The sequence below is a fragment of the Rhincodon typus genome, chromosome 26 (genome assembly GCF_021869965.1).
Source record: "Rhincodon typus isolate 14 chromosome 26, sRhiTyp1.1, whole genome shotgun sequence".
Lineage (NCBI taxonomy): Eukaryota > Metazoa > Chordata > Chondrichthyes > Orectolobiformes > Rhincodontidae > Rhincodon > Rhincodon typus.
Genome location: NC_063357.1, coordinates 13,626,983 through 13,641,435, shown reverse-complemented (window position 1 = coordinate 13,641,435; position 14,453 = coordinate 13,626,983). Strand labels below are relative to the sequence as shown.

The 14,453-nt window shown below is 38.4% G+C and overlaps 1 protein-coding gene across 3 annotated transcripts in view; it reads left to right on the top strand.

Moving 5' to 3' along the window:
• The window catches only part of tada2a (transcriptional adaptor 2A), a 33,772-nt gene extending 20,112 nt beyond the window's left edge, over nt 1–13,660 (top strand). Inside the window, exons 10-15 of one of the 3 annotated variants that reach the window (XM_048612626.1) lie at nt 622–732; nt 3,276–3,347; nt 6,119–6,251; nt 8,909–8,952; nt 12,718–12,791; nt 13,165–13,660. In XM_048612626.1, coding sequence (XP_048468583.1) covers nt 622–732; nt 3,276–3,347; nt 6,119–6,251; nt 8,909–8,952; nt 12,718–12,791; nt 13,165–13,350 — 620 coding nt within the window. In that variant the 3' untranslated portion in view covers nt 13,351–13,660. Of the gene's footprint in view, nt 1–621; nt 733–3,275; nt 3,348–6,118; nt 6,252–7,046; nt 8,874–8,908; nt 8,953–12,708; nt 12,792–13,164 lie in introns of those variants that run through there. The other 2 variants (XM_048612625.1, XM_048612627.1) reach the window with 2 other exon arrangements.
• Nucleotides 13,661–14,453: the final 793 nt, after the last annotated feature.

The window sequence follows — 14,453 nt, the reverse complement described above, 5'->3', positions numbered from 1 at the left end:
ATCAGAGGAGCAGGAAAGCTGACGTTTCGGGTCTAGACCCTTCTTCATTTCTGAAGGAGGATCTAGGCCTGAAACGTCAGCTTTCCTGCTCCTCTGATGCTGCTTGGCCTGCTGTGTTCATGCAGCTCTATACCTTGTTATCTCAGATTCTCCAGCATCTGCAGTTCCTACCATCTCTGAAACTGAAAAAAGGCAGAAGCAAAGTTTCTGATTTGTACAGCCAGAGAAAGAAAAAAAATTATCTTTAGACAAAGAGAGAGAAAACCAGGGAGAAAGTTGCATTAGAAGAAATTAATTTTGTTTATAAATTGCCCTTGATCAGAGTGAAAAGTCATGAAGTAGTATTAAAAAAAATTTTTGCTTAGTAATAATTCATTCAGCAATTAATTTCCTATTTAAACTGCTGACAGTTCACTGAACTCATTGAAACCCGTTAATGGTATTTAACTGCTATGAGTCTCTATCCAGGAAATGCGCCATTGGAATGTCTAGAAATTATAAATGCATGACAACAAACAAAAGTATTGGACATTAAAATGAAGTTTAACCAGGAGTAATTGCAGTTGCACCTTGTAACAGTTGTAAAAATACATTCAAAAATGTCCTGTTATAAAATTGCAGTTCTTGAACGACGGTATCCTAAAGAAGTTCAGGACCTCTACGAAGCTATGAGACATTTTGCAAGACTACTGGGACCTACAGAACATGACAAATTTATTGAAAGCCATACATGTATGTAACAATCATATGTTTTCCTTTGTTTTCACAGTAATTGCAGCCTTTTAAAATTAACATGAAAATGGCATCTCTGTTGAACTACATTTGGAGGAAGCACTGAGGGTGTCAAGGGTGCACAATGTACTCTGGGTAGGGGACTTTAATGCCTACCACCAAGAGTGGCTTGGCAGCATCACTACTGGTTAAGCTGGTTGAGTCTTTTAGGACATTGCTGCTAGACTGGATCTGTGGTAAGGTGACTAACAATAATGGGTCTGCAGCAAGCATTAAGGAAACCAACAAGAGGGTAAGTTATGTATAACCCCATGCTCCCCAATCTACCTGTTGCAGATGCATTTGTCACATGACAGTGTCAGTAAGAGTGCCCACTGCACAGACCTTGTAAAGACAAAATTCTGTCTTCACATTGAGAATACACTGCATTGTGTTGTGTAGCACTATCACTGTGCTGAATGGGAAAGAATTCAAACAAATACAACAACTAGAGACTTGGGAATCATGATGGCCATCAGCAGCGGGATCATACTCTCAACACAGTCTTCCAACAACGTTGTGGTTTGGCATATTTGCCACTCCACTATTACTGTCTAGCAAGGGAACCAACCTAGGTTTAGTAAAGAGTGCAGATCTAAGCTCTGCAAGCATGCCGCACTAGTTGTGAATAGTGGCAGACAGTTAAACCAATCACTGGAGTAGGCAGCACCACAAATATCTCCATCCTCAATAAAGGGGAAGCCCAGCAAAGTAGCACTGCTTGTATCAGTTGAAGCAATCGTGACAATCTTCACCCGGAAGTGCCAAGTGCATGATCCATCTCGGCCTTTTCCAGAGGTCTCCAGCATCACAGCTGCCAGCCTTCAGCCAATTTGATTCACTTCATGTGATATCAAGAAACAGCTGGAGGTGTTGGATGCTCCAAAATCTGTGGACCTGACAACATTCTGACATAGTACTGAAGATGTGTGTACCAGAACTTGCTGCATTTCTTGCCAAGTTATTCCAGTACATCTTCAACACTGCCATCTACCAACAATGTGGAATATTGCTCAGCTATGTCCTGTATACAGAAAGCATGACAGTTCGAACAAAGCAATTGACGGTATCCTAAAGAAGTTCAGGACCTCTACAAAGCTGTGAGACATTTTGCAAGACTACTGGGACCTACAGAACATGACAAATTTATAGAAAGCCATACATGTATGTAATATTCATATGTTTTCCTTTGTTCTCACAGTAATTACCGCCTTTTAAAATTAACATGACAACCATGTGTACCCACTCTTCAGTGAAGCAACGGAAGGTGCTATCTACAGTGCTATCAAGCTGCTCTTGCTTAGTAGTAACCTGTTCACTCATTCAGTTTAAGTTCTGTAACAGCCGCTCTGCTCCTGATTTCAGTACAACCTTAGTTTAAATATGGGCAAAAAAAGTGCATTCCAGAGGTGAGATGAGAGTAACGGTTCTTGACATCAAGACAGCATTTCACTGAGTATGGCATCACAGAACCCTAGCAAAACTGGGGCCAGTGCGAATCGGGGCAAACTAGTTAACACAAAGGAGGTTGGTTGTGGGAGATCAGTTACCTCTACTCCAGGAATCTTTGCAGTAGCTCCTCAGGATAGTGTTCTAGGCCCAACTGTCTTCAGCTGCATCTAATATGACTGGTGCTGAACATTGCACGTTTGTGACTCCTCAGATACTGAAGCAATCAACGTCCAAATGCAACAGGACCTGGAAAGTGGCAAGTAACATTTGCACCACAAAATGCCAGGCAATTGACTTACCCAACGAGAGAGAATCTAACCACTGCCCCTTGATACAATTACCAAATCCTCCCATTATCAGCATCCTGGATGCTACCATTTATCAGAAATCAAATTATCGGTCCACATAAATACTGTGGAGACACAAGGTCAGAGGCTAGGACTCCTGCAGCGAGTAACTCATCACTTTCGTGGAAGTCTGCAGTTCAAACAACATTCAAGAAACTTGACATTATCAAGGCCAAAGCAGGCTGCTTGATTGGCACCACATCTACAAACATTTTTTTCCCTCTGCCACTGGCACACTGCAGAAGTTCACCAAGGCTCCTTAGATAGCATCTTCCAAATCTGTGAACCCACCATCTAGCAGGATGAGGGCAGCAAATATATGGGATCACCACTAATTCCAAGTTTCCCTCCATGCCATTCACCATCCTGACAAGGCAATATTTTGCCTATTGCCTTGAATGACAACATCATTGGCCAAAATAGCAATCATTTAATTCCTTGACTTAAAAGATTTTTAAAAATTTATCATTATTTCTGCTTTTGTTTACTCTCTTGAATATCTGAAAAATAGCGATCTCTGGCATTTAAATTCCTTAACATGCTCATCATAACTTTGTTATTCAAATATCAAAATTCGAAACTCTCAGCAACTTCTTTAGAATTATTTTGTTTTTGAATCTCCAAATACCACGTTTTGAGTGTAAGGGGTACAGTTGTGAAAATTCAATTAAAAATTATCCTTCTACCAATATTTATTTCTCATAGTGGATTTTGAACTTCGGAAAGAGATCAAACGATTGCAAGAATACAGACGGGCAGGAATCTTCACATTCCGTGGTGAGTTGTTTGGATATGTTATTAAATAAGTATGCTTTCTCTTAAGTTCATAAATGTCAAAGCAGCAGGTCAGACAAATGTTCTGAGAGAGAAAGCTATACTGTATTATGAAAATGAATGCCATAGTATCTGAACCCATTAATGTATTAAGAAAAAGTCTTAGTGTGCATATGCTGTTGTGATTTTTATGTATACTCAATAAAATTTTATGAATCGCATTTTAATTCTGAGGAACAGCATTGTCAAAATAACTTTAAACTTTAGAAAAGAGGGAAGAAGTACTTTCCATTGCTCTCATGCAAGCAAAATTTTTTATCAAGGCGCTGAGTATTTTCTGATTGTTACTGATGCAGTCATTCCTGTAATAACCAAGAGCCTTTATGTTTCCAAATCCAATTCCATCCAGTTCAAAAAGAAAATAACATCTTACCTATTTTGTTTGAAGAATTATGTGGAGAAAAGTGTGGAGATTTATTCTGAGAGACTGTTCATCTGTCTGCACCTTATTAACCACTTCCGTGACTTTTTTTCTTGTAACCTTTCTTCTATGAAATATTTTGCGGACATTGAAATGACATCGGGAACACTAGTGCCGGACGCAGGACTCTGCTAAGCAAGAGAGACGATTTGCTTCAGGGGACAAAGTTTGTAGGAACCACAGGAACGGTCCTGCATGGGTAAGATGCATGGTCAATGTGAGATCAGATCCAGCGATGAAGTTCAGGTAGGGTGCAACAGTCCTGAGCAAGCACGAGGACCATGTGAAGCTGCAAACTTGCAAACGGTGTACGAGCAAAACGTGCCTGGCTCCTTGACTGCCTTTCTGACTGCTCCAGAACCTGTGGGTTTTCCCTCTCCGTCAAGCATTGAAGATACGTTGGAATCTGAGATGGACACAGCGGATGTAAACGCCTTTGCTGCCTGAAGAGGAGAATGAATTTCTTCAGAGCTCCAGGTGCAAGAGGCGAGAGACCATGCGTTACACGCCACCCATATCAGAGGCTGAGTTGGAGGAACCTGATCCTGTGCGAAAACACCCCAGGAGGAGCTACTGAAAAATGAACTGGCCTATGTCCTCGGACTCAAAGTGGGGTGGATATAGTGATTGTAACAAGGTCAGTCAGGTGGACCTCATAGAATATGAATTTCCTGATTGGGGGGTGTTAATCTGGTCCAACCAGGGGGCCCTGGCTGACAAATATAAACAGGAGTTTCAGAGGCACCGTTCACTCTGAGAGATGGCTCTGAGGAAACTGGATCAGTGTCAAAGACTCTCCACTGAAATAACTCCACAGAGGCTGGTATCCAATCACCAAGTCATTCTTTTACACGTGGAGAGTCCTTAACACTGATCCAGCTTCCTCAAGGCCAGCTCTGAGTGAACAGAGCCTCTGACAGCCCTGTTTCTATCTGTCACCCAGGGTTCCCTGATTGGGACTGTTAATCTGGTCCACCCTAGCTGACCTTCTTACAATCACTACAGACATCAGAAGCCCAACTGAATCCAAAAGATATCCCGTCAAATGGTACTACTTGTGTTTTGAGCAGAGGCAGTGTCTTGTTCATACATTGCAGTCAATGGATTACATCACTTTTAATGGATTTCCATTTCATCAAATAATATCTTCTCATCTGTTTTGTGAATTAACTGGCTGGTAACAAAGTGAAATATACTTTTAGTTCCAGTTGCGTTTTTGTCATCTTGAGCAACTTAATTCACGGAACTGCACTCAGTGATTAATTGGTTATATTAATAGTTAATTAGCCCTGGTGTGTGGTTTAATGATAAAACAATTGGAATGAAGTGTAATTCATTAGGAGAATTTCTTTTATCTCTACTTTTTCTTTCACTTGTCTTCTCCGTTCTTATAGCTGGGCTTGATAACCAGTTAGTGTTGGTATTTTTTTGTTTTATTGGTGAAGACAAAATGATGGGTTTTAAAGAGAAGTCAGATGTTGAAAATTTTAAAAATCTCACCCTAACTCCAACCATCCATTGCTGTCATGGCAGTTTAAATGCTTTGAGTTTTGAGATCAGACCTACCTGTTATGTAGGCTATCTTGAGGTTGGAAATCTGTTGTAGACACATTTTATGAGGTTAAAACTTCAGCATTTGGAGAAACTCGTGTCTTGGGATTCTCCATTGAAAACTCTGGACCCATACTCCCTCTCAGCCTATGCAGCCAATCCTGTTAATATCCAGGCCCAAGTAGCAGTGTGTATGGAATGACTGAAGAAGTGCGCAGTTTTAAAAATTGCAGGAATCAGATGATGGACAAATTGGACAAGAAATTGAGGGAAACAAACTTTCGTGACGACAGGATAGCTGGATGTTAAATGGGTCTGACTGAATTTCTCTGCAGAGAGCTGATGTGGATTTGATGCTCTGATTTGTCTCCTCCTCTGGTGCCTATGAGTTTTATCTTGCTGTTTAAATCATTATTTGTGTCCTCTAGTTACGTAATCTGAAAATGAGTCAGTGAAAATCGCAATTAAATTGCTGCAAAGAATGTCTAGAGCAACTTTCATTATTTAAATTTGATAAACAACATTATTACAGGTATGATATGTACTAAGAATATAGTTTGTATTTTGTGAAATTACTTTTTAGTCCTACAAATTGGATTTATTAACAGTTGTTTGTAACAGTACCCCCTGTTACATCATTTTAGAACACTGTAAAGAAATGTTGTGTTGGAGAAGTTGCTGGAATATTTTTTGTTCTAGAATGTTCCTATTTCTCATGGTGCTTTGATCGTATCTTGTATAGGCGCCAAAGTATATGACTGCTTGAAGGTGCATCGTGAGGAAGAGCGTCTAAAACGCAACATGCTCACAGATGTTCTTCAGTGTCTACAGGATTCTAACGCCTGCCAGCAGTGGTTACACAAACAAGCAGCAATGTGAGTGCTCTTGGACTGAAATGCCCAGAACTTTATTTACACGTGATTTTATCACTGTTTGATCTTTTTTTCTCTTGGTGGGAGAGTTGAAAATTATTTTGATGGTAAAGTCCTGACGATTCCAACAAAGATTAATTTGAGGATGGATTCAGGATTCTGACTTCCGATCCATCCATAGTGTAATGCAAGACACTGAGTTTCTGTTGCATGGTAAAATAGCATGAGATCCTTTTTTGTGCATGAAAAGTGAGAGAGAGAAATAATACAGTCACTTAGGTTTTTGGCACGTTAAATCACCTGGTGGTGTAACAAGATCATCATCGTTCCAATCCTTTTATACCAAATTTAACATCTGAATTCCAGTTCACAAGCTGGACCATTTCAGATTACTTTTTCTAATTTATGATGATACTTGTTGACCAACTGAGGCGTGATGCTGTGAATCAGTTGATTCCTTCCACTTCGATGTACATACTGGCTATCACCAAAGGCTTAACACTCCAATTCTGATATATCCAGTAAAAATGTGTTTGTCACTAAATCTGGCACCACATAAATGTCCTGACTTTCAAATCATTCAGTTTGCGTCCTGTGTAGTTACACCCTTTCAAAAAAAAATCAGCCTTGGCTCAAGTTGCATTTAAATGGAGTCAGGCTAACACTGCATATGCAGCTCATGTAACTTGTAATTAAAATATTCATACTGAACTAAACACAGAAAAATGCAAATTATGTTCTGATATATGAAATTTCTTCCTACTTTATTGTCTTTGAATTCTTTCCTTTCCCTTACAGGATTGTCACCTCATGACATTTTTGTTGCATTGGGATGTAACCAGGAAGGCTTTTTTTTATTGTTGAGAGTATAAATGGAACTTCAATGATGAACTACATGTATTAATACAAAATCCATTCTACAAATGTAATGAAGAAAAGGATTTTCACTTAGGTGCTACAGATGTCCTGTAGTGAAAATAGTCATTCAAACATCTTGGTAGACAGAGGGGGGAATAAGAACCAACCAGAACTCAATAAGCCTGCAAGCAACTCTTGGCACATTAAAACAATTCCTTCTTTCATCCACGACACTTACATTTAATTATACTGTACTCTCTACACATTTATGTAAGTATTATTTCTTTGGAAGCTGAAGTAGAAAGTATATCAACCACAGATGGAGGAAAACAGAGGGAGAATGGTTATAACATTCAAGGCTGTGGTCCAAGTTCTGGAAAATGAACATGTATATTTGGTTTTGTTTGTGTAAACTCGATGAGCTGAATGGCCTCCTGTACTGCATGGTTCTATGATTGCACCACAGAAGGAGGGGATTTCGCCCACAAAGCCCATACTAGGTGTACGGAAAGCAGCCCTGTCAGTCCCATTCCCTCGCTCTGTCCCCATAGCTCTGCATTTCCCTTGAGTACTTATTGAGATCATTTGGACAGCAAGTTCCATTATAATTCACTGCATAGAAAAGTTCTTCCTTGTCTGTATCTTTTATCTAAAACCTTATATCTATCTTTCCTAGTCCTAATAGATACTTTCTGATCAACCCGTTTAGAACTGTTATTGCACACTTCTGGATTAGATGGGACTTGAATCTGGGCTTCCTAGCTCAGAGATAGGGACATTACCACTGTGCCACAATATATCCTCTTAGTGCTCATATCATTAGACAATGTGAATAGTTTTTCTTACTCTACCTTACATAAGCCTGTCATAATTTTGTACACCTTGCTCATATTTTCCCTCAGCCTTCTTAACTCTTAGGAAAGCAGTCTCAGCTTCTTTAGCTAAACCTTGTAGCTAAATCCCCTCATCCAAAGAACCATTCTGGTAAATCTCAAATTCACCATCTCAAAGGTCTTCATGTCTTTCTTAAAAGTGTACTGAACAGAACTGGATTCAATTTTTGAGTTGTAGCCTCAACAGAGCTTTCTAAAGGTTCAGCAAAACTTAACTGCTTTTGTAATCAGTGTTTTAATTTATGCAGCCCAAGATCCCGTATGCTTTGCTAACAATGTTCACAATATGTCCTGCTAGCCTTGGTCCATATATGAATCTCTGCTTCACTCTATTCCTGCATACTTCTTAGAATATTGCTTTTAAGTACATGTTGACTCTCCCTATGCCACCTGCCAAAATAAATCTCATTCAGCTTGCACTTTCAAAAATCTTGTATATCATACCTATTGTTTGATTTTGTTTTATTTATTTCTTTAGAAGATTTAGAGGAGTGGTGCAGTTGTATACAGAAGGTACATAGTCTGTTTTAGGGTTCTGTTCATACAGCACATATTTTCTAGCTAAAATACTTCATGTTTACTGTTAAATAAAATCAAAATTTCTAATAAGCCACTGACCAAGTTGTAATTGTCTGTTGCTCATACCCTACCAAACCTTCATTTATGCTCACACCCTGGCACACACAGCAGACAGCTTTCTAAATGTTTACTGCTGAGACAATATCTTTCAATTTTTAATGACAGAGAATAATCTAGACGAAGAGCATAGATTTGTTTTTCTGCTCAGTTGTTTTTTCTTTCATTTAATCAGCGTATCATCCATATCAAAAAAAGACACCACTTTGATTTACTAGGTTAGTTTCCATGTTCTGAAAATGCACTAATGTGTATTTCTTCTTTACATTTCAGTGATTCAGGATTAAACCCTGTGGCACTTGTCATTCCAACTGCAGGTAAGTAGCTGCTGATCATGGCTGAGAAGTGCAGAAGGTTCTTCCTAACTTGATCAGGTACTAGAGAAATTTACAGCACAGAGGGAGGCACTTCAGCCCGACAAACCATGCTGGCTCCCCTTGGAACAATCCAGTCAGTCCCGCTGTCCAGCTCAGGCCCAATATTCTTGCACATTTACTTCCTTCAACTACTCATTCATTTTCCTTTTAAATCATTGATCGTTTCTGCTTCCTCCACCACGTGTGGCAGCAAGTGCAGGTCGTTGTTACTCACTGCATTTAAAAATATATACTGTTCCTCACATCGGCCCTGCATTTCTTTCCCAAAATCTTTATCTTATAGTCATAGACATAGTGGTCTATAGCTCAGAAAAAGGCCTTTCAGCCCATCAAGCCTACATCAGTCAAAAACAGCCACCTAACTATTCTAATCCCATTTTCCAACACTTGGCCCATAGCCGTGTATGCCTTGGCATTGCAAGTGTACATCTAAATATTTTTTCAGTGTTATGAGGGTTGCCATCTCTACCATCCTTACAGGGAGTGAGTTCAGCTTCCCATTACCCTCTGGTCAAAAATACGTTTCCTCACGTCCCCTCTAAGCCTTCTGCCCCTTATCTTAATTCTGTGCCATTGGTCATTTATCCCTCCACAAGGAACAAAGTTTCTTCTTGTCTACCTTGTCCACACCCCACATTATTTTATATATTTCAGCCAAATCCCTCCTCGTTTTCCTTGGAGCAGAGGAGACTATCTCCTGTCCAATATCTTTTAATAACTAAGACTCTCTAGCCCAGGCAAAATCCTGGTAAATCTCTTCTGCGCCCTCTCTCTCCTATAATGTGGATTCTGGAACTGCACACAGTGCTTAAGCTTGGTCCAACCAACGTTTCATACAGTTCCAGAGTCCCTCCCTGCTCTTAAACTCTACACCTCACCAATAAAGGCAACTATCCCATATTCTTTCTTAACCACTTTACCCACCCCACCCTACTACCTTAGTCCTTGTACCATCAGCTAATGGGAAGAATTTTCTGCAGCTGTCTTATCTAAGCCTGTCATAACCTTGTACACCTCTGTTAAGTCTCCCCAAAATCACCTATGCTTCAATTAGAAAAGCAACCACAGCATTTTAAGCCTATTCTAAAATACTCCATCCCTGGAATTATTCCAGTATATCAATTATACATCAACTCAAAGATCTTAACATCTTCCTTATATGACCAGAAAACAAACTTGAAACGTTGATGCACACGAACCCTCAGGTCCGTCTAATCTTGCACATTCTTTAGAACTGCACTATTAAATCTGTATTGCCTCTCCTCTGCATTCTGCAAAAATGCACCACCGAACATACAGTTTAATTTTTGTGGGTTAAGTTAATTAATTGAATTGCACCTCCCACTTGTTTGCTGATTCATCTAGTATATCTGTGTCCTGTTGCTGGCAATTCATATCATCCTCATTTCTCCAACTTTGGTATCATCACCAAATTTTGAAGTTTTCCTCTTTGGTCGAAGGTAATTATATATAGCAAAAAAAAATAGTCTTGGGACTGACCCTTGGGGAACACAACTATCCACCATTCCCCCATCAAAAAGCAACCATCTACCATGACTTGCTGCTTTGTCCTCCAGCATGATAGCAGTGTTGTGTGCCATACACAAGATGCACTACAGCAACTTAACGAGGCTCCTTCAACAACACCTTCCAAACCCACAACAAATACCATCTACAAAGGCAAGAAATGCATAGGAGCACAACCACCTGCAAGTTCCCCTCCAAGCCACATACCCTTCTGACTTTGAAGTATATTGTTGTTCCTTTGCTGTCAGTAGGTGAAAATCCTGAAACTTTATTTCTAGTATTACGGCGTACCTGTACCATGTAGGCTGAAGTGGTTCAAGAAGGTCATAATTCAGGATGAACAATGACTGCATCTTGTGACAAAGTTTTTAAAAGCCAGTTTTTTTTCATTTGCACACTTGCTCTCATATTTCATAAGCCTTAATTTTATTAACCAGCATTTCATCTTGTATCATTTCACTACAAAGTTTGACCAACTCAATATATTAACAGTTTGTTTTTTTAGAATAGAAGAGGTTAGACCGCCAGAATGAACCAGTATATTTTTCTTCTTCTGGTTTGTACATAATTGAAATTGTACATACGACTTGCATAGTATCAAGACGAAGTTAAATTGATACAATAAATTTACGAGCACAGGCGCACAGAAATTTTACATATTCTGTTCAAAAACAAACTGGCACTTATTCTTTTCAGAATATATTGTGAATAAGGACTAATCTCATTTGTTTTACTCTTTTTAATTTTGGAATTTTGAATGTACAGGAATTTCTTGATTTTAGTGCTTATATATTTGAAAATCCTATTACTCTCCAGTTGGATGTGCAAATTATATCTTGATGTTTTTCTGTGCCTTCTTCATTAGAGAAATGTGCATTCCTGTATAATTTGTAGATTGTTAAAAGAATTGCAAACTATGAAAGCAGTAACTCATGTATCAATATGACGTGTAATCTTAACTTTTACGTACCTATCATTGAGACTGGAAAATACCATTGGCAGCATTGTCATACCAGTTTTAAAAAATGAATTTTTAAACAACAGATCACTCTTTTCCTAGTACTGTTTTATTTTTCATTTTGTGATGCAGGCAACATTTGTTTACTTCAAACAAGTGCTTTTTCTTGTTTGAATTTGTGTTTGAATGAACTTTACTGTGAAAGAATATTTTTTATCAAATCTCAGTATCCCTTTCTTGTAACAGTCAGCTTCATCGTGAATGCAAAACTAATGCAAAAGTAAAACATTGTGAAAGCTGGGAATCTGAAATAAATAAAATGCTGGACTCATTCAGCTTGTGCAAGACATGTCATTGACTTATCATTATCTTCAGGTTGTCTGTCACTGCACCCAGTTCTTTTCAAAATCGTCATCTGTTGACACCATTTTATTTAAATTTATGAGTTAGGTTCAGCAGACTCCCTGTTCCAGAAGGGAAATATACTTGAAGTATGCATGAATCAGAATTATTGTTACAGTGGAGTAATCCTGTTTTCAACCTGTGTATCTTTGAGCCCATCTTTCCAGTGGGACATGCTGAATTTCCTAAGATTGTTTACAGTTTGGTTAAACTGTTTCACTTGAATGTTACCTTCATTTACCAATAGTCTGTCTAATTGAATTTGCTGTCTTAATTATTATAATTCTTGTGCTCTATTTTTATCCCTACTGTTCTCCACGATTTTTAATGTCAGCAAGTTCGATCATCAACAGTATGAACAGGATGGCAATGTTTGTCATTTCAGGATCCTACTCAGCACCCAATTTTCCCGTCAATCTGAATTCGTCTCTGGCAATAAAGTTCCTGATCCAATCCCAACTACCATGGATTCCTGTAGTTTTAAATTTACTGTTTATCTTAGAGGAAGAAAGGTGATTGAACTAACAGGAGCATAAGTCCCACCCTTTGTTTTGAATGCTTGTTAACTTTCAGCAGATTTCACATGGCTTTTTATTCTCGCTTTTGTAATAGCGATGATTAAGTCAGAGTAATTTATTGTCTATGAAGCACTTTGAAATATTTAAGAGATTATCAAAGTAATAAGAACGTGTGCACTCAGTAATTCTGAAATGGTTTTCCAGCAGGTGTAGCTTCAGCAGAATAGAAAAGTAGGAAATGCTCCTTTTGATGTACTGATTTAATGATTTTGTGTCCCTTTCTCATTATGGATGGAGCAGGTAGGAGAAATGCACCCCCACTGAACCTCACAGGTCTTCCTGGAACAGAGAAGCTCAATGATAAGGAAAAAGAGGTACATGCATTGGTCTACTTTCTTGAGATTCTGAAATCCTAATTATAAATTAATCCTTCACTTCATGGGTCTGAGGGGGAAGTTATTTAATTAGTTCCAAACAAAAGGCTACCATTTAACCTTCCTTTTTTTGACATCTTCTGCAATTCCATTCCATTTTGGCAGCAGTAATGAAAAAACAAACTTCAACATTACTTATGATAATGGAAAACACTGGAAATGCAACATTCAGGAGACAGACAGATGGAATGTTTATCAAATAGCAAGGAAGGCTCTTCCTATAATCACAAGATCTATATGTATAAGTTTAATATATGATCAATGTGTTTGAATAACGTTCTTTATGGATCTTTTCTACCCACCTATCTCATAGCTGTGCCAGATGGTACGATTGGTCCCAGGAGCATATTTGGAATACAAGTCAGCTTTAATGAACGAGAGCAGCAGGTTAGGTGGTCTGAAACTAGCCCAGGCAAGGACTCTCATTAAAATAGATGTGAACAAAACCAGAAAGATCTACGATTTCCTGATACAAGAAGGATATATTACTAAAGCTTAAATGTGCAACCCAAAGCTGACGTTCAGCAGTGCTGTCACTAAGCAACCTTCGAAAATAGCAGACTGTCACCTGGCAACCTCAGATGTCTTTTGTTGGTGATGTACAGAGTGATAAAGGAAAATCATGTATTTTTATTTATTCTCTTTTTGTAAAAGATTGAAATTGTTCACTGTCTGATTCTGAATCTTTTATGGTTTGGTGACTAGTGGTGTGAAGTCAGTATAATATACAGCTTTTTTGTAATTGATTGTGTAAAGATGTACATTTAAACTTTTATTATAAAATCTGATTAAATTTTCTTAAGTGTTTAGCTCTTTGTGGACCATTTCTTGTATTGACAAAGCTATCTCACATCACAAAGACATGGCTTGGTGTAAAATAACTGATACAAAATAAATCAATTCAGCATTAATGAGGGACAGTGAATTGTTTCACAAAATGAAGAATTAAGGTTTTCTGATTCAAAACACTGACCATATGTTTGAATATTTCACTAATGTTTAGATTTTGCAACTAATCAAAGATATAAACTGGGGCAGTACCGTGTTTGAATATTTGCACTCATTGCCAGCATAGAGAGTCATTGCTTTGTTTGCAATTAGCTGCTTGGCCCAAAGGTTTTGGAACACATCATGAACATCTCTCCCTGGCATCATATAAGATCCAGGTTCAAGTCCCACCCTCCCCAGAGGCGTGCCATAACATGTCTGTGCACATCAATTTAAAATTGTACATAAAATACCAAGGATGACCTATGCAAAATTAAATAATTAATGATTTCAATCAGAAGATTCCATTGTACACACAAAAAAGTTATAATAAAGAAGTGCATAAGATGACTGAAAGAAAATCTAGTGGCCTTAAATTATTAATCCAAATTCTGTTGGCAAGGCTGAGATTTGTTTTTTGTTCTGCTCATGAACTCCCAATTTCCCACCTGTAGCACAAAAAATTTAATTCATTTCCTCAGGTGTCTTCCTTTGCCCTCCTGACCCAATTCTACTTAGGATGATATGCAGATGCTTTAAAAATATTTGATGCCTGTACTACAGAGCAGCTTTGCATTGCAATTTGTTTTATTTTGCAGCATTCCAATGTTTGGC